This window comes from Natrix helvetica (assembly GCF_964273705.1).
Source record: "Natrix helvetica genome assembly, chromosome: 2".
In the NCBI taxonomy this organism is placed as follows: Eukaryota; Metazoa; Chordata; class Lepidosauria; order Squamata; family Natricidae; genus Natrix; species Natrix helvetica.
In genome coordinates this window covers 232598228-232624350 of record NC_138552.1, presented here as the reverse complement: position 1 = coordinate 232624350, position 26123 = coordinate 232598228, and the positions used below count along the sequence as shown (strand labels likewise).

The 26123-nt window shown below is 39.6% G+C and overlaps 1 protein-coding gene across 3 annotated transcripts in view; it reads right to left on the bottom strand.

Annotated features, from left to right (window-relative positions):
* Positions 1–26123, bottom strand: part of GLP1R (glucagon like peptide 1 receptor) — a 124200-nt gene that overhangs the window by 76076 nt on the left and 22001 nt on the right. For all 3 annotated transcript variants that reach the window (XM_081940841.1, XM_081940842.1, XM_081940843.1), the window contains exons 2-3: positions 14276–14341; positions 3654–3713 (exon numbers count right to left, since the gene is read on the bottom strand). In XM_081940841.1, the coding sequence (XP_081796967.1) occupies positions 3654–3713; positions 14276–14341 (126 nt within the window). The remainder of the gene's footprint in view (positions 1–3653; positions 3714–14275; positions 14342–26123) is intronic.

Sequence of the window (26123 nt, the reverse complement as noted above, 5' to 3'; positions counted from 1 at the left end):
TGTAATTGTAGAATTTAATTGTTTCTTTAACTGCAAAGTATGTTAACACAATCTGTACCAGGAAAGTGCCTTACATCATATGCCAATAGGTATAGCAGTAGCTATGTCAGATATGTTTTGTTCGATCAACGATTAAGTCCTCTTGCTAAATTACCTCATTTCTATCAGAAGAGAGTTACATTACATTTCACACTCCATTTTACAGAAAGCATTTCAATTATTCTATATTTCTTACACAGGGGGACTCTGTGACATAATGATAATCCAGAGAGTTTCTCTGTAGTCCTGGCCATTGTGGGAGTCCAGTAGAAATCAATAAATATATACTGGGTACATGATGAAAACTGGTAGGTTGGAAATTATGTTTTGTATATTTGTATTCAATTTTTAAGCTCACGACAATGTATTGTACTTTGTCTTTAAATTTCCTAACTAAATCAAGACACCCAGATTGGTTAGTGAAGGCTCTGAATGTCCCTTGACTGGAGGGAAAATACTATAAAGCACATCTCAAAACACAAAACCTCCTGCAGATCTTATACCTAAGTGTAGTTCTGGTAACCTTATGATTTCTCATGGAATTGGACAATGTGTTGCGAGTACATGTTTCACTAAGATGAGAAAATATGTGAAAAGCAAAAGACAATATAAATTGCACATGGGATGGCAATGGAATGGATGAGATAGATACAGAGTACAAATGGTGCACAGTCTAGAAAAATCCTTCATTCTGGCACCACATTTCATTTAATCTCAGAGTTATCAATTACCCAACCGAATAAAGAACTTAAACAAGAATCAAATGGAAATGCATTGCCAATTTTATAAACCAATTTTTATTTTTGACAATAGAAAATACACTAAATTCGTATTTGTCACTTTTCAGATTCAGGCCTTCATGCTGAAAATAGTATGGGTACATTTTGAATAAATGACTCAAACAAGAAACACTTAGGAGTGTTTTTCAATGATCAAGAACCAAAGTCAGATCTAATACCCATCCAGACTGAATCTCTTGAAACAATCATGAAATTAATAATAAAATGACATTTTAAAAAAAGAATAGTGTGAAACATCCCTTTGCCTTTGGATCTTACAAAGAAGGAATGACAGAACAATGTGATTAGTACTCCTGTCCATTGCATGTACATGTACCATGGACACACATTGTTTTACAGATAGTCATTGTTCAGTGACCATTTACTCAGTGATTGTTCAAAGTTGCGCTGAATGACTGGTACTTATGACCAGTCCTTGAAATTCCAGCTGTCACAATGTTCCTGTGATCATGTGATCACGATCTGGGAACTCGGCAACCAGCTCATAGTAACACCAGTTGCAATGTCCTGTGATTGCCATCTGCTACCTTCCCTGTCAGCTCCCAGAAGCAAAGTCAATGGGGAAGGTTGCAGAAAATCTGGCAGCAATGTTCCTTATATAAAGGTAAAGGTTCCCCTCGCACATATGTGCTAGTCGTTCCCGACTCTAAGGGGCGGTACTCATCTCCATTTCAAAGCCAAAAAGCCAGCACTGTCCGAAGACGTCTCCATGGTCAAGATGCCAGCATGACTAAACACCAGACACACACGGAACGCTGTTACCTTCCCACCAAAGGTAGTTCCTATTTGTCTACTTGCATTTTTACATGCTTTCAAACTGCTAGGTTGGCAGAAGCTGGGACAAGTAACGGGAGCTCACTCCATTATGCAGTACTAGGGATTTGAACTACCTAAGTGCTGACCTTTCTGATCGACAAGCTCAGTGTCTTAACCACTGAGCCACCACATCCCTATGTTCCTTACATAATGGTTGTAATTCTCGCTTAATGACAGCAATGGGAACTGCCGGGACTGCCAAATTTAAGCTATGCAGTCATGTGACATAACATTTTTTGATTATGTTGTTTAGCAATGGAAATTCCAGTTCCAATTAACAAGGATTATGTCTATTCAGAAAACTATTTTGTCATCTCATAGGTTGAAAATATTTCATAGTCCTGACTACGTTGTTTATGTTACCTCTTGAGTATTCCAGTCAATAAAAAAGTTGGGGTCCTAAATAAGTAAGAGTCAAAGCATAAACTATTCCAGCACCAGCACCCATCCCTGAAGCAAGTGCACATAATATTTTTAAAATAAATGACCACCTACAAGCAGGAGATCTGACCAGTTGGCAACAAAAAGAAATTGGTGAGCACCACTATCAACCTGCCTCCCTCTGATGCACTGCCCAGAAATTTAACCAGTGGAAGCCAAAGAGAGAGGAAGAGTTTCTTGGCTTGCCTTTTTCAAAACATGCTAGCCAAAATTTAGGGAGTAGTGAAAGTGTCAATGGACTGCCTCTGAGACATATGCTTCTCCCCTGGTAATGCAGCCACCTGACTTGAGGTTGGCCATTCTGCAGGAGAAAGCATCTCTTAACCTTGCTGAAGAACAGCTATTTCAGCCTCTTTTCATAGCAACAGCTATATTGCAAAAGAGCAAGAACTTCATCCTTCTAGAAAATAATTCTGAAATTTCATCAAAAACAAAGCATTCCTTTAAAGCTTTGCACAGCTTTATCAATTTTAGTTGTTACTTTCTTACCTGTCTTCAGGTGGGTTGCAATGACCCTCATTATCCCATATAATAGAGAAATTAACACAGCTACTCTACATTTTACACCAATCAACTAAAACAGCTGATTAGGATTTTTTTCTAAATATAGTAATTCAGTAGGAAAGTTTGTTGTTATATTAGCCAAATGTTACAAAAATAATTTTGGATGCAATATACAATTGGTCCTTGGAGTTCAGGCCATCACAGTGTTCTTGTAGTCCTGACATTGTGATCTGGATGCTTAGTGTCTAATAGGCAATTAGGATATCACAGTGAGTTGTGGACACCTAATTATGGGTTTTGGCATTCCCTGCCATCATCCCACAAGCCAAGTCAATGGGGGAAGATGGTAACAAGTTGGAAGTTGGGATCTCATGAGGTTCTCTCTTAATGACCCATACAGTCGGCAGGTGACACCAGCAATTAGAACTTCATGAATTACTGTTACTAAGCATTGCATTCAGGTAACAAGGTGTTTCCTGACCACTTAGCAATGGAAATTCTGGTCCCAATTGCCTTTGTAATTTAAAGATTATCTTTTGTTAGATTTATATTCCACATTTCATTCATGAGCTCACATTAAACTATAACAAAATTTATTGCAGTCTAAGAAACTAAAAGCTGACGGAGATATACTTTCACTCTCTCTTGCCTTTTTGGTGTGTGTGTGTGTGTGTGTGTGTGTGTTTCATCTGCCATATGGCAAAATGGTGTCAAGCCTTTCAGGTGATCGTGTTACAACATTCTAGATAGGAAGATTCATTCAGCAGCTATTATACAACTCTTCTTCTGTTTTTCATTTCCCAGTCAAATTACAAAGCACTGCTTTGACGCAGGAAGTCTTTTGAAAGATTAAAAGGTTGCAACTAAAGCGAACTAGGCATAGGAGGGCACTAACATGAATCACAGCTTCAAATGAAATACATCACCACTTTATGAGCCTGTTTTCATATATTGGAATAACTAATATGAGCTCAGTTATTCAAAGAATAGAAAAGAAGGACTGGAAAAAGAGAGGTGTACTATCTGAAGAGCAAATGAAGATAAAGTACTCACTGGAGATGAAGGTATAAGCTGGGGAGCAGACAATTCCCATTTCTTCTCTCTACTGACAATCTAGAAATAAGATAAATATAAGTTGAGGGACAAAAGCTCTGCACTACAAATGGAAAAAAAAAAGAATAAGGCAATTGGTTTTTTTTCTTGTATTTCAAAAAAGGCATTTTGGAGTAGAATTGTGTAAGATGGAAAGAGAAGTTAAAATCTGAAAATGACTCAGCCTCCAAAGTTACAGCTCATTGTCTGTAATGGACTGGGGGCCCATTTCTTCTAGGGAACAAGAGGTACACAATTTAGTGGCAAAATAAGATGAAAAAACCATCAGAATAGGCCATTATCAAAGGATTTTGGATATATTGTTTAACTATATTACACTTAAGTTTCACAGTTTTCTGGGTTCTTCCATCAACAGTTTTAAATATTGACTTAAAGGCTTGTTCTCACTTTGAAACACAAAATAAATGTAGTGAATAACTTGTATCCTCCACACAAGTAATGAGAATTAGGCATTCAACAGTGAAACAGCTAATCGGCTAAGCCACGTTCACATTTAAATACAGCATGTATTGTTGATTTCAACTATCCATAAATTTAAATAAACACCAAAATACTTCAATATTTCATATATCAAGAACAGCATTAAAATATTGACCATACATATATATATTTTATATCTAAATACTTTTAGATTGTGGGCAAAGATTACGGTCCAAGAGTTAATAAGAAATTGTTTAAGTAAAAAGACAAAGAAAAGCGGAAATAGGAAAAAGAGGAGCCTTGGTGGCTGTAGTGGTGCAGTGGTTAGAACACAGTATTGCAGACTAATTCTGCCAGCAGTTCGATTCTCACCAGCTCAAGGTTGACTCAGTGTTCTATCCTTCCAAATTCAGTAAAATGAAGACCCAGATTGTTGGGGAAAATATGCTGACCCTGTAAACTACTTAAAGAGGACTGTAAAGCACTAAGAAGCAGTATATAAGTGCTATTGTTAAGAAGCAGCAACATCTTAGAAACAAGGGGAAATTAAATTTTGTAAAGAAAGAAAAACAATGTCTTCTTTGCCACCACAGTCTAGTTTTAGAAAATGCTACACATGCCTTCTTCCCTGTCATGGAAAAAAAATTCCTATCATGTGTATTCTTTTGTGGACATTGTTGCTTTAACATGTCAAGGATATTTAAAAATTCATTTCTTTAAAAAAGCAATCTTATGCAGGAGAGATATATATATTAGAGTAGTAAAGATTAGTAAAATAACTTTCCCATCCATTTGTCCATCCTTCTATCCACCCATCCATTAATTCCAGTACTTGAATGCTGTCCGAAACATTACAGGGAAGGACAAGAAGTAATGGGTGGAAGCTTGTGAAAGAGAGTTCCAAACTAGAAGGGATTTTTTTGAAAGTAGAACAATTCATCAATGGAACAGCTTGCCTCCTGCAGTTGTGAGTGCTCCATCACTGGAAGACTGAACAAACATTTGACTAAGATCATATAAGATGATAGAACAGGATGTTGGACTACAAGACCGTACCTCTTCATTCCAGATGGCTGCTGCTCAGTAAGATTTTCTTTTTTCTCTTACTGGCAATCTACTAATTTCACCACTAAAGCTGGTTCTTTGGTAGTGCTGCTCCCTGGTTTTGAAGGGGAGCACTTAGGAGTGATCCAAGATGACTTTGGATGATTGTGGATCCAGCGGAGAAGGGGGATCTTGAAGATTCCAATTCCCTCTGGAAGTGATTGGAAAGTCACTGGGCATATCCATTTGCCTGTTAAGCATTTCATTTTATAAGCATGCTGGGTTTTTAACTTTCACTTTTTGATTTTATTGTTTTATTTTGCTTTTTGTTTTAAAAGTTGATCAGCGGTTGAATGTTGACTTATTTCAACCCTTTGCTGGACTCTAATTGCTTTTTCTCTTTTTCCTTCTGATCATATGTTGTTCTGGATAACCTCTGTCCCTTCCATATGGAAAGCATAGCAATGTTCAGTGAGTATGGTGAAGAGGTATTATATATCACTACTGAATTCTGTATTTTTTGAATTTGCAAAATACCTAGATTCTATTGAGTTTTTCTTATAATTTTGGATTGAAATATTGAGCATATATATATATATATGTTGGTCTTGTTGTATTCGGGTCTTTTCCCGTGTAAGATTGAGTGTAAGATTGAGATTGTCTTGGCAACGTTTCAGTGAGGTCTCACTCGCCATCTTCAGGCTGGGTTTTGGGCTTAAAGTGTGATCGGAGCTGCCATCTTTCTATAAATATTGGTGTGTGTGTGTGTGGAGTGCTGGCTTTGTTGCTGTAAGCGGATTGGTTGGCTGTGTTGTAACATCTTGATTATTTTATGGAGTTGATGTTTGCAGATTAGTCGGCTGTTTCGTAACATCCTGTGTGGCTGAGGTACTGGCTGGGTGCCTATTGTTCTTTTGTGTTGTAACAACCTGGGTAATGGGCTGTGTGATGACATTCTGAACTCTACTGTAGTGATATCCTGAGTCCTGTGTTGCAACCTCCTGGGGGGGTTGGCTGCATTGTAACATCCTGAGCCTTTGTGTTGTGACCTCCTGAGTTCTGTGATGTAATGTCCTGAACAGATGGCTCTGGTGTAACATCTCAGGTTTTGGTTTGGCTCCAAGTTTGCGGTCTGGCCATGTGTTCATGGTGTGTGTCAGTTTGCTTTGTGTGAGGGTCGGAAGGGGGTGCAGCAGTTGGTGATGCTGCCATGGTTTGGCTTCTGGATGGTGGTTGCATTTGGTCTATGGGATGGGTTTGGGTTTGAGTCTGGTGAGGGTTGCTTCCTGTGTTCTGGGTCCAGTCTCGGTTTTCGTGGCTGGGACTCGTTTGTTGACTAGGGTTAGTTTCCAGATGTCTGGTAGGCAGGAGGTATCATCATGTTTATTGATATTGTGGGGGTGTTTCTCTATTTCGATGGGTTCTATAATTATTCTCTTGTTGAAATGTTCAGTTTTGGAGATTAATTTGGTTTTTTCAAAATCAATTTCAGGTCCTGTTGCTTTAAGGTGCTGGAAGAGGGAGGAAGTTTTTTCTTCTTTTCTGACTGCATTCTTGTGTTCTGCGATACGTGCATTTATTCTCCTATTAGTTTGTCCAATGTATGTGGCTGGGCAGATTTTGCATGGCATTTCATAAACTCCTTGGTTTTCTAGCTGGATCTTGTCTTTGGGGTTTCTTAAGATGTTGGCTATTTTTTGGTCAGTGCCGAAGGCTGTCTTGATATTGTGTTTGTGGAAAATTTTGCTGATTTTATCTCTTCACAAACACAATATCAAGAGAGGGAGACAAATTCCTTTCCTCTATAAAGAAATCCCCTTATTCTACGAAGATGGAGGGAGACTGGATGGAGGATAAGACATATTCTGGAGGCTGAATTTATTACATTTAATTAACCAACAATTGACAAGGGAGGATATTAAGAAACAAACATGGATTTTTGACCCAGGATGATGTATTTATAACTTTTGGAATGATTAGGGATAGATGCTGTGGTAAACTTTCTATGGATGGATTACAATAACAGCTTGTTAAGAGAGATATTTAAAACTTTTTATTCTGTTTTACTATTATTATTTTTCCTGCTTACTTTGTTACTAATGTAACATATAGAAGATAGGTTAATGAGTTGCTAATAGATTTAGTAGTTTAAAAATATTGGGAAGACATGTTTCACAAAGGATGAGAAATAATTGTAAAAGGTAAAGGTAAAGGTTCCCCTCGCACATATGTGCTAGTTGTTCCTGAGTCTAGGGAGCAGTGCTTTATCTCCGTTTCAAAGCTGAAGAGCCAGCGCTGTCCGAAGACGTCTCTGTGGTTATGTGGCCGGCATGACTAACCGCCGAATGGAACACTGTCACCTTCCCACCAAGGTGGTGGTCCCCATTTTTCTACTTGCATTTTTTACGTGCTTTCAAACTGCTAGGTTAGTAGAAACTGAGACAAGTAACGGAAGCTCACTCCGTTACGCGGTATTAGGGAACTAATAGTAGTAGTGTATTAATCAGTATTCAGCTACAGAGGATAATGTGTGTTAATGTTAATGTTCTTACTGTTTTGTGATGTTTTTTTTCATTTATGTCCTCTTGGATTTTTATCGAGTTTTGTGTTTCCAATTTTAACTATGTTCTGAATAAAGTAAAATAAAAACATTAAAAAAGAAGAGCTTCAAGGTCCTTCCAGCCCTATGATTCTATAGTCCATGTTCTATTTCCTATTTCAGTTACAAAGCCTTATAAATAAAAAGCAAGACTCAGTTCTACTGACAAAATTCTACAGTAATAAGATTGTAAACAGAGGATTAAGCTAAGTTTACGGTAGAAAGTGGGCAAGGAATAAAAAATAATCACAATCCTTCCTCATATTAACAGTAAATAACATTCTAAGTAAACAATAATAAGATCTGACAAAGGAAATAGAAATCTAGCAGAGCTGTGCAGGATATCCAATATATATCTTAATCTTTGCTGTGCTCTAGGCGATAAGGTTAAATTCTTTAAAATGACTTCAAAACTTGAATGAAAAAGAATAGTAAGATGAGTGAATCTTTCTGGAAATGAAAATACCAACTTGTTACCAGCTTTTTTTTCTTTTCAGAAAATGGAAATTATTCCAAACAAAGGAACAAAAGGGAACCCAAACAACCATAATAAATAAGCAACTCAGTATTTTTCTTAAAGGATAATATTGGCCTCAGCTGCAGAATTTGATCCAGAAGTAGTTTTTATGTGCAATTAAAAACACACATGTGTGCTGTTTGATGGAATATTCCCACCATCCCCTGTAGTGGTGAGAGAACAGAAAAAAACTGTAGTAAGCCTACAAAGGAAATTCAGTTTTAAAATGCTTAAGGAATACACTATAGAGATTTAAAAATATAAATATTTAATTTAAGACAGAAAATCCCTAATTCCCTATAACTCAAACATGTGGTTCAATAAAGACATTTATTTCATTAATTTATAGATAGCCTGCTTTTCCATTAGGAGCTCATAGTGTGATGCTTATGGTGGCAAAAGAAGGAGGAAGACAATGATGCTACATGCACAATGATATTACACGCTGGGCAGGCCATGTTGCAAGGATGCCAGACCATCGCATCTCCAAACAGCTCCTCTATGGTGAGCTGTCTAAGGAAAGCGAACGCACAGGGGACAAGGAAGCGATACAAAGACACATTGAAAGCCTTCTTCAAGTCCCTGGATATTGACATCACCTCCTGGGAAACCCGATCAATCGACATGATGTATGCTGATCCACCAAGACTGCCAGACATCTGAGGACAGAAGAACAACCATAGCACACGAGAAGTGAGCACACAAAGCCAGAGCTGCAAATGCTGCAACAATGGTGCCCATATATGTCTGCAGACATGTGGCAGAATATTTTGGGCCCGTATAGGCCTTACCAGCCACCTGCGGACACATTGTGGACAGCCCACAGCCTGTTAGATGCTAATGTCTTCTTCGAACATGATGGACGAATATCATCATCACTATGCAACCGACACAATTGCTTCAGATAATTTTGATGCAAGTGCACAGCTATTTTATTTATCTGACAATGAGTTTGTCATTTTGCTGTCAGCATAACCAGTCTATTATGAATACCTCTTCCTTAAGGCTGCTTATGTGGAGACGATCCTTCAGTTTGTATTCCCATAACTAAGCCAGGTTCCATCAAAAGCAATTTCAAGAGTTCATGCCTAATAGGCAGAGGCTTATTCTTGTCTGAATGGGCCTGGAAAAGGCCTGGTCCATTACAATAACAATCCATGGGAATCAACTATTACTTCCAGTAAGAAATCAATGCTTCTCAGCCCGCTGTGATGCAAGGACAAGAGAAAGAAACTTTCAACTTTGGTTATACTAAATTTATGGTATGAATAACATGGTTACTGCAACTAGACATAGTTACTGCAATATACATCAATTTATTAGTGTGAAATAACTCATCTTTTTCTCCAGCCACCAGCAGTCAACCCACATCCCACCCAATTCATACAGAATGGGAAGATAGATTGCCATACTGAGGAAAAGTTATGAAACTCTTCAAGACTTCACAATCTCACTTGCCATGAAAGTGAACAGAACTCAATTAATACTGTCCACTGAAACTAACCATGAAATAAGTCTCACAAATAGGATTCCAATTCCCAAACATTCTAGCAAGATACAAATATTAGGAGTATGAAATGATACTGATTAGACTGATATTCATGAGATTCATCCTGTTCCCACTGAATAGTTGGCAGTAAACAGATCAAAGTTTTTTGGCTTGAAAGTTAGATAATTAGTTAGATAATTATCACTTCCTTTCTACCTATTTGCCAGTAGACAAGTGGAATTTTGGAAATGTCACTTTAGTCATCATGAATAATTAATTTGCTATATTTTAATCGGTTTTCTACCAAGGTACAAAGCACCTAACTATAATTAAAATAAAACTTTAAAAAATCAAAGTAGAACATTTGTTACGATTCACACATCAGACTATTTCTATTTTAATAAACTTTTAAAAATGTGAATCTGTAGCACAAACAAGAGAAATTTAAAAGTATGAAACCTATGTAGCACCAAAATAATTCTCATCTTCAACCCTTCTTTGAAAAATACATTCTATTATTATAGTTTCACTATTGTTTTGGGGTTTTTTTTGGCCATGCCAACTTTAAATTGTTAGGTCTAAGCTAAGCTGAAGACACAAGGCAGTAAAAGAATAATTATAAAAGTAGTAAAACATAATCTCTAGTATATAATTTCATGGGTCTTGCATTTCCTAATGGCAAGTGATTGCAAATGAAGTATAAGACTATGTCTCAAAGCTACTGTTCCAGCCGAAAGGAAGTTGCTTGTTTTAATTAATTATCTGTAGCCCATGATAACTTCCTCTGATCCTGCTGTCACTCTACTCAGGGTCCAGTGCCCATTTATTCAGTATATTGATCAGTTCTAATTAGCCATTCCTTCTATGATTATTTTAAGTAGTTTTAAACACTCAGAAATAATATTGCAAACACCATATTGGGATGGATGCCAAAAGCGCATAAATTACCTTTGTATATTAATGCATGTACAGTATCTGATTTTCAGATAACAGATGCGTTTACTGGGAGTTTTCTTGTAAATGGAGTGAAGCTGTTTTCACCACCCAACTATTTAACATTTGCCCTATTCTGCATTCTATGGAGGAATTCACATACATCAGTCTGTCCTTACACCCCTGAAGGCAAGGTACCTTTGCCTCATCTATTCTGGGAGAAATAGTGCTAGGGGAAAGAAGCCACTTTCACCAGCAATCTGATTTGAAAGACTGTTCTGCACAAAGGTACTTCAGTTCACTAAGCATTCAGAAGTTTGAAAGTCACAAATAAAAGGTGAAGTCTTCTTGATGACTTATTGGGCCTTTTCCTTAATATTTTCCCGGCAATATATTGATATAATTTGCCATTTCCACCTTCTGAAATCATGCCTCAAGTCCCACTCTAGTAGTATACAATCCTATTATTCTTGATGAACTCACTTCCAAGTACTACAACCTTTTTCAGTTTTTAAAGATCAACAAAATTCTGCTATGTGCCCCAACCTAACTGGGCCATAAATACCGCTGTATTAACTCATTTAAGGATGCTTAATTGGATTATGACATGGTAACATTGTGAGACTAACAGCAAAACAATTTGCCAAGTATTAGCTTCATGTATGCCACATTCTGTTGTCACATGTCATGAGTATGATTTTCATGTAAGTGTTTCTATCAACTAATCTCTGAACATCCTGTTTTAACAGCAAAAACTTTTGATAGAGTTTAGGCAGCTGTAGAGCAAGACAAAATGGAAGGCAGCTTAGACCGTTAAAAAAACTAGAAAATTGCACAGCTGTTTCCTACAGGAAATAAGACTTATCAAGAAATCAAGACTATCTTGATTATTACATAAATATCAGCAGCATTTGTTAGTATTTCTATAACTTCTTATAGCTTCAAACATGTAACTGGACAGACTAGCAAGAGATTGCATCTTTGACACCAGGACAGCACAGTCTCAAAGAGGGAGAGAAGTTGCAGGCATCCTTCCACATTTTAGAAAGCAAAGAATACCAAAAAGGACTCAGTATTCAATTGCCATGATGTCTGTACATATGAAGATCAAACTATTGCAATCCATGGTATTCTCTATGACATTCTATGGAATTAAAAATCAGACTTTGAAGAAGCAGCGTAGAAAGAATATGGATGCTTTTAAACGTCGGTGTTGTAGAAGACTCCTGAATATACCATGGATAACCAAGAAAACAAACAAGCGGGCAATTTAACAAATCAACAGAGAGTTCTAACTTAAGGCACAAATTACAAGGCTCAAATTATCCTATTTCTGCGACATTACATGAAGACGTAGCTCTTTGGAAAAAGCTCTAATGCTAGTTAAGTTGGAAAGAAAGAGAGCAAACAGCAACAAGGTGGACTCAATTACAGTGGTATTTACATTATTGGAAGACCGGGTTAGGTACAGATTGTCATGGACAAGATCTGCCTATGTGGTTGCTGGCACATCTGCCTATGTAACTAGATGTCACATAATCAATAAATTAATGAACAAATCATAGAGACCAGGTTGTAAATCACCTTATACCATAATGGTTGAGTCTGTACAGATAGTCCTTGACTTACAACTATTTGTTTAGCAACCATTCAAAGTTACAATAATACTGAAAAACATGACTTATGACCGATACATATGCTTATGATTGTTGCAGCATCCCCATGTCATATGATCAAAATCTGGATGCTTGGTAATCATTTATTTACGATGGTTGCAGCAATCTGGGGTCACATGATCACCATCTGCAACTTTCCCAGCTAGATTCTGCCAAGAAAGTCAATGTCAGAAGCTACACTTGCTTAATTACTATGTGATTCACTTAACAACTGCAGTGTTCACTTAACAATCATGGCCGAAAAGGTCATAAAATTGGGCACAACTCATTTAACAACCATCTTGCTTAGCAACAAATAATCTGGTTCCAATTTTTGTTATCAGTCAAGGACTACCTGTATATCATACTAAACTGAAAACAACTAACCTTGAGGCTTAGCATATATTGAATTATATCATATGCTGGGTATATTTATTTTATTTTATTTTTATTTTCTTCGAATTTCTAGACTGCCCCCTCTCCCGAAAAGGACTCGGGGCGGTGTACAGTCCACACAACAAACAATAAGTATCAAATACAAATATAAATACAGATATAAATACACATAAGGAGGAGGTTAAAAATTTAAAAAGAACTGTACGGAAGAATATAAATCTGGTTCTAAAAACCCTAAAATCAGTTAAATTTAAAACCGTACCCTATAAATAACCAGGTAAGAATATGTTTCCAGGAGGTAACAGTTGTCACGATTATAATTATGCCAGGCCAGCTAATCGAAACAGGTGAGTCTTCAATTTTTGTCGGAAGGAGCGGAAGTCTGTGGTGGTTCTGATATCGGGGGGGGAGGTCATTCCAGAGGGTTGGGCCCATCACAGAGAAGGCCCTACTCCTTGGCGTCGCCCGCTGGCATTGCCTAGTGGACGGCACCTGGAGAAGCCCCTCCCTGTGAGAGCGGATTGGCCGCAGGGATGTATGTGGGAGGATGCGATCCCGCAAGTAACTAGGTCCTGTGCCATGGAGCGCTTTAAAGATGATAATCAGGACCTTGAAACGCACCCGAAAAACTACAGGTAGCCAGTGCAGCTCGCGCAGGAGAGGTGTTACATGGGAGTATCTAGAGCTCCCCATGACAACCCGCGCGGCCGCGTTCTGGACTAGCTGCAGTCTCCGGGCGCGTCCCAAGGGAAGCCCCATGTAGAGAGCGTTACAGTAGTCTAGGCGAGACGTCACCAGTGCATGAGTGACTGTGCGTAGGGCATCCCGATCCAGAAGGGGGCGCAATTGGCGCACTAGGCGAACCTGGTGGAACGCCCCCCTTGCCACGGCTGCCACATGGTCATCCATTGACAGCCGGGCATCTAGGAGGACGCCCAAATTGCGCGCCCGTTCCACAGGGGGCAATTGCTCGCCCCCTATGGCCAGCGATGGGGTCAGCTGGCTGAACCGAGGCGCCGGTAGCCACAGCCACTCAGTCTTGGAGGGGTTGAGTTTGAGTCTGTTGTCCCCCATCCAGACCCCGACGGCTTCCAAACACCGGGACATCACTTCAACAGCCTCGTTGGGGTGGCTCGGGGTTGAAATGTACAGCTGAATGTCGTCAGCGTACAGATGGTATTCAACCCCAAAACCACGGATGATCTCGCCCAGCGGCTTCACATATGTATTGAACAGAAGGGGCGAGAGGACCGACCCCTGCGGCACTCCACAAGAGAGTGGCCTCAGGGTTGATCTCTGCCCCCCCGTCAACACATATTGCATCCGGCCGGAGAGGTAGGAGCCGAACCACCGCAAAACGGTGCCTCCGACTCCCATCCCCTCCAGCCGGCGCAGTAGGATACCATGGTCGATGGTATCAATTTAGATATAAATCTCTAAACAAGATATGCACTAATGGTATATGAATTAAATAGGAGACAATTATTGTAAGAATGCTGACAATCTTACCGAACCATTCTTCTCACTCTGCTCCAGCTTTTCAGCTAGGTGATCCAAATGCTGATGTTCAGATACCTAAGTAAGGAAAAATATACAGAGACATACAAATTAATAAGGCAGAAGAACCTACTCTGTTATATTCTCATTTTCATTTGGGTGTCTTTCCTTATGATTAGTCAAGCAGGAATTAGGAATGTCAATAAAATAGGTACCTTACCACTGAATAAGACTTTTGGTAATTTCTTCATGGTTTTAACTTTTATTTTTGACATTTTCAGCCAGAATTAAAGAACTCTTTATTTTTCATACTTAGTTTCCTCTGATACTCTGAATATGCTGCAGGAATGTAAAAGGATTTTGAATGCAGGAGAATAATAAAATGACATAATTTGCCTCCTGCTTTAATTCCCTTACACTTTGGGAGAATAAAAAAACGCCATAGGCAAAGAGAATGAACAAATTCTCAAGCTATACTACAGTGTCACTAGGCTTTCAGAAAGTATAAGATCCAATACTGTAATGCCAGTTCAGTCAATAAATTTGTTAATGAGCATGGTAAAACACCAATCCTGTCAATGCTATTTTTTTAATCTTTCAATTAAACTAAGATTTAAGAAATTCACTAGGCTCAGCTAAAACAATCAGTGTATCATCTATCAATAGTACAAAAACTGATAAGCTATCATCATAGAAAAGCCACAATTTAGAATTTCCAATACATAATAATTAACCTTAAAAATATTCAGAATAATGTGTAAAATTAAACAGCTTTTTTGGAGATGGAAGGATGGAGAAGGACCAGTTCAAACCATTAATATATCTTTCATTTTCCTATAGAAGCTAGTTGAATTGAACCTTATGATACTGAAAGAAATTGCTGTCTGCTGAAAATTATTATTGTATAATTCTGTGATTGTTTTTGTTTCTTGGTGTTTTCTAAACGTTTCACTTTCTATGTGCAATATTACCTTTAATTGCAGTAACACAACCAAACACTTCCTGTAGCACAGTGGTTCTCAACCTTCCCAATGCCGCGACCCTTTAATACAGTTCCTCATGTTGTGGTGTCCCCCAACCATAAATTTATTTTTGTTGCTACTTCTGTAATTTTGTAACGTTATGAATCGTAATGTAAATATCTGATATGCAGGATGTATTTTCATTATTACAAATTGAACATAATTAAAGCATAGTGATTAATCTGCCAATCTTGGTTTGGGAGAAGATCAGCCAGGCTGGGATTTTAGAGGATAAAATGATCTCCCTGCCTGCTTCCAGCAGCAGTTCGTGGTTTACATGAGTTTCACTTTGTTAATTTTACTTCTTTTACATTCCGTTCCCCCCACCCACCCAGTTTCTTTCTTTCTTTCCCTCCCTCCCTCCCTTTTCTTCTTTCTTTCTTTCTTTCTTTCTTTCCATTCCTCCCTCCTTTTTCTTCTTTCTTTCCATTCCCCTTTCCCTTTTCTTTTCTTTCTTTCTTTCCATTCCTCCCTCCCTTTTCTTTCTTTCTTTCTTTCTTTCTTCTTTCTTTCTTTCTTTTCCATTCCTCCCTCCCTTTTCTTCTGTCTTTCCATTCCTCTCTCCCTTTTCTTTTTCTTCTTTCTTTCTTCTTTCTTTCTTTCTTTCTTTCTTTCTTTCTTTCTTTCTTCTTTCTTTCTTCCTTCCTTCCTTCCTTCCTTCCTTCCTTCCTTCTTTCTTTCCTTCCTTCTTTCTTTCTTTCTAACACAGATTAAGAAGTTGCCCTTTAAATGGGATTTTAAATGGAGCCTTAAGATACATCGAACTGTGCTTCCATCCTGAGTGCAATTCCTCGGGACGGAAGAAATAGGTGGGTGAGGACTGTCCTCCCCTCCAGCCTCTCCTGCCAGCCCTTCCCGGGGCCCCAAAAACCTCCAAGCTCAGTTTAGCCCACAGGACAGGACTGCGGAGCAGCAAAGGCAGCTTGAATCCCGGCATGCGCCTGCCTGGGCGAGAGCCCATCCCGCCACCTGAAGCGGGTGGCCTGACTGCCCTGCTGGTCTCCTGCTCTCCGGGAGCCTTTGAGCCCCTATGCAGGAGGCTGGGCTGAAGCAGCACCACTGACCGCACTCGCTTCAGAAGTTTGTCGGAGCCGAGGCTCATCCACCACCCAGAAGAAGCCGTCTGTCTCCCCCTTCAGCGCCTCGGCCTTTCCCTGGCGTGGAGACCGGGCGGGGTGGCATCTGGGTTGCGCCACTCGGTGCTCTTCATGTACCTACCACTTCAGGATGCGCTCCTGAGCATGGGCGATGCCGGTGGAGGTGGATGGTCTTAAGCTACCCCTGTGAAAGGGTCGTTCAACCCCCAAAGGGGTCGCGACCCACAGGTTGAGAACCACTGCTATAGCAGTTGGTAAGACTCTCACATTGCTGTATAGTAATGTGTATCCATTTTATCCATGAAGGCAAACTGCTCCAACAATAACATTTTAGGGTTTTCTAGCATGAATTGTTCAGGTCCTGTGCATTTCTATGGGTTTTAGGTCTTAACTTTGGTTTGATCATTTTAAAATGCTAACTTTGCTCTTCTTTATTCATTTTCCTGTACACTGGTTTTTATACTTGGGATTGCTGCTTTGCTGCATAACTTCCTTGTGCTTCAGAATTTAAGCTTCCTTTAATCATCTAGTTCCTGATGTAGCAAAGCATTTCCAAAAATCACCACTCCATGCCTGATAGATGATATTAAGGTTCTTATTGTAGCGTGTGTGGTTTGATTTCCACCAGACAAAATAATCCTCAGGTAATCCAAAAATGTCAGTCCTTCAAGGTAGATTAGGAAACAGTGCAAGGATTTTAAGAATGGCATTTATTGTTGTAGGATATAATAATAGAAGCTTGAAAACCTGCAATTTCCCTCTGCTTCCTCTTATAGCAAATAGAAATAAAAAGAATTTGAGTTTCTTTCTCTTTTCCAGGACTGATTCCTTTTATTTTCTTGCACTTGATCCTGCATACCTTCTTCAAAGTTATCTTTGAAAATTATCTCTGCAAACATTTTCAGTTTTCTGAGTCAATAATTGTCTATAGAACAATCCTTCAAAAACATCCAATCACTTGAGAATCAATGTTCTTAATAAGTATTCAAAAATGTGAAAGGGGTAGAAAACTCTTTCACAAAACTCTTATTATCTTTGAGAAATGCTAGAGAATGAGTGAGGTAACTGGAGTACAGAAAATATTGCCATCTTGGGGGGAAAAAGATCCAGGGGACCATAGATTACTCAGGAAAACATGAATCCTAGGAAGATTCATAAAAAGACGAATCTCTAAATTCAATGAAAATTACAAAATGGACTTGTTAAAAACATGTCTCATTTTTAGATCAGGTCTTCGTGCAATATTTCTGAGACGAACTCAAGTGCTGCTGCTTCTTTTACAGCCCTATGTGACTTTAGCTACAATATTTAAAAGATCTACTTTCCCAGTGAGCTTCTGACCACCCTGTCCAGAAGACCAAAGAATGTCTGCTAAGAATCACCATCCATCACTGGGGAGTTCCAACACTGGGCTGTGTGTGGGTTTGGGGGTGAGTGAGAGTGTATGTGTGTGTGTGTGTTTGTGCATGTGCATGGGGGTCTGTGTGTGTGTGAGAGAGAGAGAGACAGACAGACAGAGACCAGTGCTGGAATAGATAGATGATAGATAGATAGATAGATAGATAGATAGATAGATAGATAGATAGATAGATAGATAGATAGATAGATAGATAGATAGATAGATAGATAGATAAGCAGGCAGGCAGGCAGGCAGGCAGGCAGGCAGGCAGAGATAGAATAGAATAACAGAGTTGGAAGGGACCTTGAAGGTCTTCTAGTCCAACCCCCTGCTTAGGCAGGAAACCCTACACCACTTCAGACAAATGGCTATCCAACATCTTCTTAAAAACGCCCAGTATTGGAGCATTCATGACTTCTGGAGAAAATTTGTTCCACTGATTAATTGTTGTTCTAACTGTCAGGAAATTTCTCCTTAGTTCTAAGTTGCTTCTCTCCTTGATTAGTTTCCACCCATTGCTTCTTGTTCTACCCTCAGGTGCCTTGGAGAATAGTTTGACTCGCTCTTCTTTGTGGCAACCCCTGAGATATTGGAACACTGCTATCATGTCTCCCCTAGTCCTTCTTTTCATTAAAGTAGACATACCCAGTTCCTGCAACCGTTCTTCATATGTTTTAGTCTCCAGTCCCCAAATCATTGCTGGTATTATTGTATTCGGGTCTTTTCCCGTGTAAGATTGAGATTGTCTTGGCAATGTTTCAGCAAGGTCTCACTCGCCATCTTCAGGCTGGGTTTTGGGCTACCGAAGCCACCGAAGAAGCAATCGCCCTGGAAGCAAACCTGGCTGCAGCTAAGGTGGCATCCGACGAGAACTGGATGGCCGCCACCAGTTTGTTGATGTCCTGATGGGATCGGATATCTGTTATGGGTGCATTGCTGTAGTTCCTGCAGCCACAGCAAGGATGATCAGTTGATGAAGGAGGCTGTGGTGGCTGCTTTCACCACCCAAGCAGGCGCCTGATGACCCCTCTGTAAGGTGAGGTCCGTCTTCCTGTCCTCCAACTTTAGAGCATCCTCTGGTTCCCCTGGCAGGGTGGTAGTCGTGTGCAGGGCCACGACCGGAGCGCCGATGGAGAGTTGTGCCAGCGTCTGTGCCATCTCCTGGTCCACGTTAAAGAAGACCCTGTCCGTGAAAAAGGTGAAGGCCCCGAAGTGGGGGATGCCCACTGGCACAACCATGTCAAGGAAGGCCTTGGCCGTGTCAGCCTCAATGGCCTGCTCGTAAAAAATGTTCTCCGCTGAGAAGCCCTGGCGTTGAGGTGGAACCTCTGTAGCTTTGTTGCCCAGCTTGGCTGCTGTCTTGGCCTTGAAGAGAAGAGATTTGAACAGCGAAGGTTGGAACAACCCGGTGAATGTAGGCTTGGGAGGAGGCATGCCTTCATCATCAGACAGCTTGTTCTCTTTGATCTCTCCCTCTTCACTTTCCAGGTCGCTGTCCTCCTGGGATGAGGCTGAGGAGCTGGGAAGGTCTTCCTCCTGGACATCCAGGTAGTCAGGAACCCTAGGAGGGGAAAGGGGGACCCTGAGTCTGTGGCTGTTGGAATGCCACTGCCATGCATTGCTGAAAGGCCCTCATCATCATCTCTTGGAAGTTGGGTGCCCCTATGGGAGGGGGCTGGCCCATGCCTCCCTGTGCCGGAGGAATGCCCAGACCTGAAGGTCCTGTGGGCAGGGCTGCTCCCACTGCAGAAAGGGAGGGGGCTTGCCCCCCCCTGAGCAGAGCCCCAAAGGCCAGAGGTGTTTATAGGGATCGTAGCTTGCATGGCTGGATTCCCCTCTATGGTTCCAATGGGGGAGGGAGTCCCTGGAATCTTCCCCTCTGTGCCCATGCCTGGGGTGCTCTTGTGGCTGCTTGCCTTCTTGAAGAGCCTTTCCAAGGTCTTATGCCTTCGCCTCTCGTACTTGGAAGGAGGCTTGGAAGGCTTCTGACCCCCCCTCCTTTGGATCTGCCCTGGGAGAGACGTGCTTCTGTTTGGATTTAGCCTTTTCTCCCCCCTCTCCTATGGGCAGTCTCAGGGAGGGCCACTGACCTGGGTGAATGCTCCTCTGCCCCTCTGGTGGGGCTGCTGGCCGGGCTTGCAGCTGCCTGGTTTCCTTCCTCCTCAGAGCTGCTGGGCGCTGCCATCTTGGACCACCTGGGTCCTCCTGGCTTCAAAATGGCGCCGCGCGGCTTGGAAGAAAGGGCGCAACTTTTAAAAGTGCTCACCTAGCCACTGGGGCTTTCCGGAGCTGCCGCGCGCCCTTGCCGCTTGAATCCGAGCCTCCTGCCTCTTTCTGGTGCCGCTGTGGCCAGGGATTCCCTCTTCGGCTCCTCTGCACTCTTCTGGCCATGTGGAGGAAGCGTGGGCACTCCGCGGCGCTGGTAAAGCTGCGGTTCGCCGCTCAAACCCCTGAGAGCCTCTGCGGCAGGACTTGCCTCCAGGTGGCTTGTGCCCTCTTTTCCTGCTTGCCTGGCAACGGTCCTCACTGAGTGACTCCGGTCTCACTCAGTGGCCAGGGCAGCATGCCGACCCAGGAGGCTTGTGGCAGTCCTTGCTGATGATCAGAGGCTATAGTGCGGTACTGGGAGGCAAAATCCGCGGGTCCAAACCTTTTCCTTTGATTTTTGTAAAAAAAAAGTCTGGAGATCCAGAATGGTCAACTGAGTCAATAACTGGGTAGTACCTGGTGACCAGTGGGCGTGCCCAAAAAGCTTATCTGACTCAGTCCAATCAATGAGAGGACAAGGTTAACCCAGTCTGGATACTCCTCCCCCTCACTATGGAGAAAGACTTGGAACTTTGATGTTATATATGGTGATGGCAGAAGATTACTTTACAGATAAAAATGGAAGGGTATTTTGATTCCTATAATGAATGAATAGTTGATGGAATTAGTAGACATGGCCGAATTGATTGCTATGATCAAAGAAAAAAATGCAATTACTTTTGTTTCTAGTTGGAAACCACTTCTGAACTTTGTGCCTGAGGTGGAAAAAATTAAACTTTGATTTTGGGTTTTATCGATTAATAGGTCTGCTATTATGTAAAAGTAAAAATGTTGAGATTTGATGTTATTATCTTATTCTATTACACCAGAGAGAGTTGGAAGTCAACTCTTTTTCTTTCTTTTTTCCCCTTGTCCCACACTTTTCCCTTCCCTATTTTCCTACTATTTTTTGGTATTTTTTGTATTATATACTACATTATAAACTAATAAATAAATAAATAAATAAATAAATAAATAAATAAACAAATAAAAAAGGAAGTAATAACATTACCCAAATCTGCACAGGTCAAACTAGGATATTTCCTGATAGAAATTGTTAGGAAAAGACAAACTAGAATAGATTTGGAGATGAGAGGGCTAGAAATTAAGTCTAATGAAGAGACATTGAAGGAACTGAGAATGTCCAGTTTTGTGAAAATAGAACTAAGGCAGATATGATACACTCTTTAAATATCTGCAAGCATATCACATAGAACATGGCCAATTCTTTTCTCCATTGTTCCAAAGAGAAGTATACAAAATAATGGATTTGAATCACCTGAGGGCAAAATCAAGGAAACCTTCTTGTGAATAAGAGATATTCAAGTAGGTTAATGGAACCAACTATACAGACAGACTGTGGACTCCTCTTCACAAATCTGAAAAGTGGAGAGTAGACAATAATTTGTGTTTCTGCATTCAGTGACATGTTAGACACAATGGCCTAAATGATCCCTTTTAATCCCATAATTCCATGATAAATCCCTTAAATAGCACTAGGTACATAAACATACTATTTGCGTATTAAAATCTATATAAAGTCTAGATTAAGTAGTTTTTCCAAATTAATTTAATAAGCTTTGGGTCCTAAAGAAACAAAGTTTAAGAAGGAACAAAGAATTAAATTTTATTAAAGAAACACATTATCTATTTTTCTTTCTATAGTTATAAATGAATTCTTGTATTCCACATTCCACATTTCTCTTTTCATTCTTTTTTCTCTTTATCCACTTCCTATATTTAGGATTAATTTCTCCCCTAATCTAAACTAAATATTTTGAAAATGAGATTCTGGAAATGGGATGGAAACATTCTTCAAAGCGCTAATTCAACAAGCATACATATTTTTGATGTTTCAGCTACCAGCCTTTTAGAATCTTCCTTCTGGCTAGTTAACTTGCACAGTAATGTCATTTATAGCCATTATCAATATGCCATTGAGTAGAAGGAAAGTTCAGCAATAGCCAAGCTTCTGGGAAAACTGGAAGAGTCATTTAACAGATAATAAAAAGAAAAATGTTAGCTTTAAGCCAACAAAACTCTTTCTGTTCAAAACTACCCAGTTCTTAGAAAAATGACAATTACAGACACATTCTGTCTTCTTGAAAAGATACCTTAATAGCAAATTCCCAAATTTTGCTGTGCAGTCACCTAGAATGCTAAGTGTATTTGCTTAAGCCCTTCAAGAATAAAAATGAAGAGTACATTGGGACCAGTTATGGGAAATTGGAACCTTGTTGGAACTCACTTCTACTTTGCCTGTACAAGGCAGCTGCCAGCTTATCCAAGCAAAACAGAAACAAATTCTGACAGCAATTCAACTTTGAATGTACACGCCAGGAGGCTTCACACAAACTTGAGAGTTCTGAAAGACTTTCCCCAGGCTTTCTTCTCCAATCTGACAGGCAGTTTGCCTAGGTAGAACAAGTCCTGTTTTACTTGTTCAGGAAAAATGCAGCCAGTCCCCCTCAAATTTGCTCACAACTTCTAGGAGGTCATGTCCCTCATACCCCCTGAAACTCTCTCAAATCACTTTCTACTGGATTGCTTATGAAAGTTTTTATATCTCTGAGAACATTCCACATGAAATAATAAATTACTGATCTGTTCCATTGTGTTTTGCACATATAATAAAATCCTTCTGACTCGAACAAAACTGAATCCAATTTCAAATGACAAATCATTTAGCACTCCAATACTAAAGCACTAAACAGAAACACCATCTCTATAAACAAATGCATAATAGAAAAATAACACAGAAGTGTAACAAATATCTGACCAACCACTGTTGTTACAAATGATCAATATCTTATGTTATATGACAATATAACCTGTCACAATGAAGGAATACAAGAAATATCTTCTGAATCAAATATACTATCATTCTATAATATTAGAGTGAGTGGGGATTAAAAAAGAAAATAAGACTGGTAAGAGGGAAAAAGAAATAGTAATAAAAGAGGAACAAAACAGAACAGAAACTTTCGAAATAATGAATCTGAAATTGTTCTTCACGAATAAGCTTAAATAACAGGTGATAATACTGGATGTTCTTAGAATATGCTTTTCCATCTTGAACTATCGGAAGAACAAGTTTTCTTCGCTTCTCTCCTTTTAAGTTACAGAACCAAGACATCTTTTAACAAATTAGTATAACAAAAATAGTCGTTACCACCATCTCCTTTAAAGTTATGTGTTGTTAACAAAAACAATTTATGATTATACTTCAGAGTTGCAGACTGTGCTAAAAGAAAATTATGTACCAAGGTAACAGTGTCATGTCAAAATGTCTCAATTCTGAACTGTGCCCATAGATTTATAACATCAATGCAAGTTGGTGGGAAAAAGCTAAGATAGCCACTAAAATCCTTACTATTAGAAATACTAAATAGTCTCAATTCAAGCTCAGTATCCTTCACTAACAGTTTGCCTTCCAACTATTGTTAGAATTATCATGATTAAGAAGTTTTAATAAAAGCATACAGCATCCATGTTTCTCAGAATTATAAGCTTTGTGTTATAGTTTGGCAACTATAACAGTTGCCAAACACTGCATTTACAACTGCATAAGCATTTATTCACACTCACTTACTGTTTGCAAAGTTAATTAATATTCTCTGAAAATTGAGTCAGTCACAGAAGTGTCAGTATTTTAAAACCAAATTTATATGTGCTTTTTCTTAGCAAATGTTCCCCAACTTGCTAAGTTCCAAATACAGTAGATTAACTTCCAGTACTCTCAGACAAAAATGAACAAAGAATGAATGAATGCTTAGTCAAACATGTGTAATCAAGATATTGAGAGCCAGCATAGCGTACTTGTGAAAGTACTGAACTAGGAACAGGAACATCTAGATTCTAGTCCATATGCATCTGGATTTATCACTGTGTTTCACAACCTAAAAGTGGAAGGAGCAGGCAGGATAAAAACTGAATGAATAAGTACTGGAAACCAAGTTGTGAAATTTAGAGTTAGGTCTTAATGCTCAAAGTTTCTATTTCTATTTTCTATTTCACTCAAGATAGCCACCACTTCTCAACCCTGTATTTCATTTATACTTCTTCCATGGACAGAGAATCAGATGAAACTAGCCAATTTGTGCATATTATTGCTACTTTTTGTAAATGCATTTCTGCCCTTACTATCAAGAAAGAACTATTAAGCATGAGCAACAAGATTTAGAAACAGCATTTCTGAAGGTAATAGAGAAAGCAGTGGTACTTTCAGGTAACGCCACAGATAAAACCAGATGCAGAGAATTAAAATGCAACATAAATCTGTCAGAATACTTTATGATTTAGATTTATAATAAAAATTTTGTCTCAGAAATTATGGAGCAACACACAGAGCAGATGTTTTACCACTGAATCAAATCTAAAGTAAGCAGCAATAAAACCTACCAGCAGATAAAAAGATCATCTGAAAAGATCAAGACAGAAAATGTAAGCAATACTGTTTATATTTAACAGCAAACTAAAACATTTTGGTTTAAAAAAACATTGTGAGAATGAGATGGATAGAAGTACGTATACTTTCTTACTCTGCTTCTCTTTTCAGAAGACCAATAAATCAAGAAAAATGCTTTGTATAATGTTAAACGTGGGTAGAATGCTTAGGTATATCTAAATAACTAGATAGTTGAACTATCCTGGACAAAGATTTGCTGATGGTTTATGAATCCAGGCATGTTTGGGGGCACCCTTAAGTCTATATTCAAATGAATCAATCTTCCCCTAGGCTTGTTTTCCCATTTACACATAAAATAAACTCAAAAAAGGAATTGGTATAATCTGTTTACCATGTTTACCTTGCCGCTCTGGCTGCAATGTTTGATAAAGAGGGAGGGAGGGAGGGAGGGAGGGAGGGAGGGAGGGAGGGAGGAAGGAAGGAAGGAAGGAAGGAAGGAAGGAAGGAAGGAAGGAAGGAAGGAAGGAAGGAAGGTTCCCTTAAAAAAGAGCGCTCAAATATGAATGATTCATATTTGAATCGGTAAACTATTAGAGACAGCTTTTTCTGTAGTGATTAGCATTTTAAAATCAAATACGATACATTTTAAAGAATTGACAAGTGCTTATTAGAAATGATTGTTAAAAACTGCATGGTGAAATAGTTCACTATCCTTCAAAAATGGTATTACAGTATAGCTGATCAACCAATAGAACAACTTGCCTTCAGAAGTTGTGGAAGTTTCATCACTGAAGCTTTCAAGAAGAGACTGGACTGCCATCTGTCAAAAATGGTGTAGAGCAAGGATGTCAAACTTAATTTCATTATTGGCTGCATCAGGGTTGTATTTGACCTTGGGGGGTCTGGGGGGCATGGCCAGTTCGACATCACTCATGTTGGGGGGGCTTGTGGTGGCTTGAGTGCCCTGCCAGCAAAAACAGGCTCCTGAGCTCTGTTTTGGCTATGATGGCTTCCTCCAACCCCCTGCCAGTGAAAACAGAGCTCAGGAGGGTACACATAGCCCGTCAAGCTCCGTTTTCATAGCAGAGGCTTTGCAGGCTGTTTCTAGAGTGGCCCTGTGGGCCATATCTAAGCACCGCGCAAGCCACATCCGGCCCCCAGGCCTTGAGTTTGACACCCCTGGTGTAGGGCCTCCTATTTAGGCAGGGGTTTCCTGCATGGTCTCTTCCAACTCTGTTATTCTGTTCTGTTCGGACTACTTTGTAGCATTGAAGCAGTATTATCAGGTGAACTGAAAGTAAGGTGTGCTTGTGATTAAATCTGAGAAACATCTGCCATCTTTTCTCTCTTCAACAGCTATAGTTTAACACATTATTATGTATTCAAACAGCAATGTTTATGACAAAATATTTTATTATTCCTGTTTCCTGTACATTATGTTTGGTTGTATTAAAATATAATTAAAATGCTGAAAGGGGGAGAGCACCTTATCCAGGCTTCAACTATCCAGGATCAACTATTACATAGGTGTTAATATCATAAATTTCTACAAGTAATGTCCTTAAGAGCCTGACCAAATCTTCTAAGATGTAGAAAATGGAAATCAACAGCTATTCCAGTACTGTTC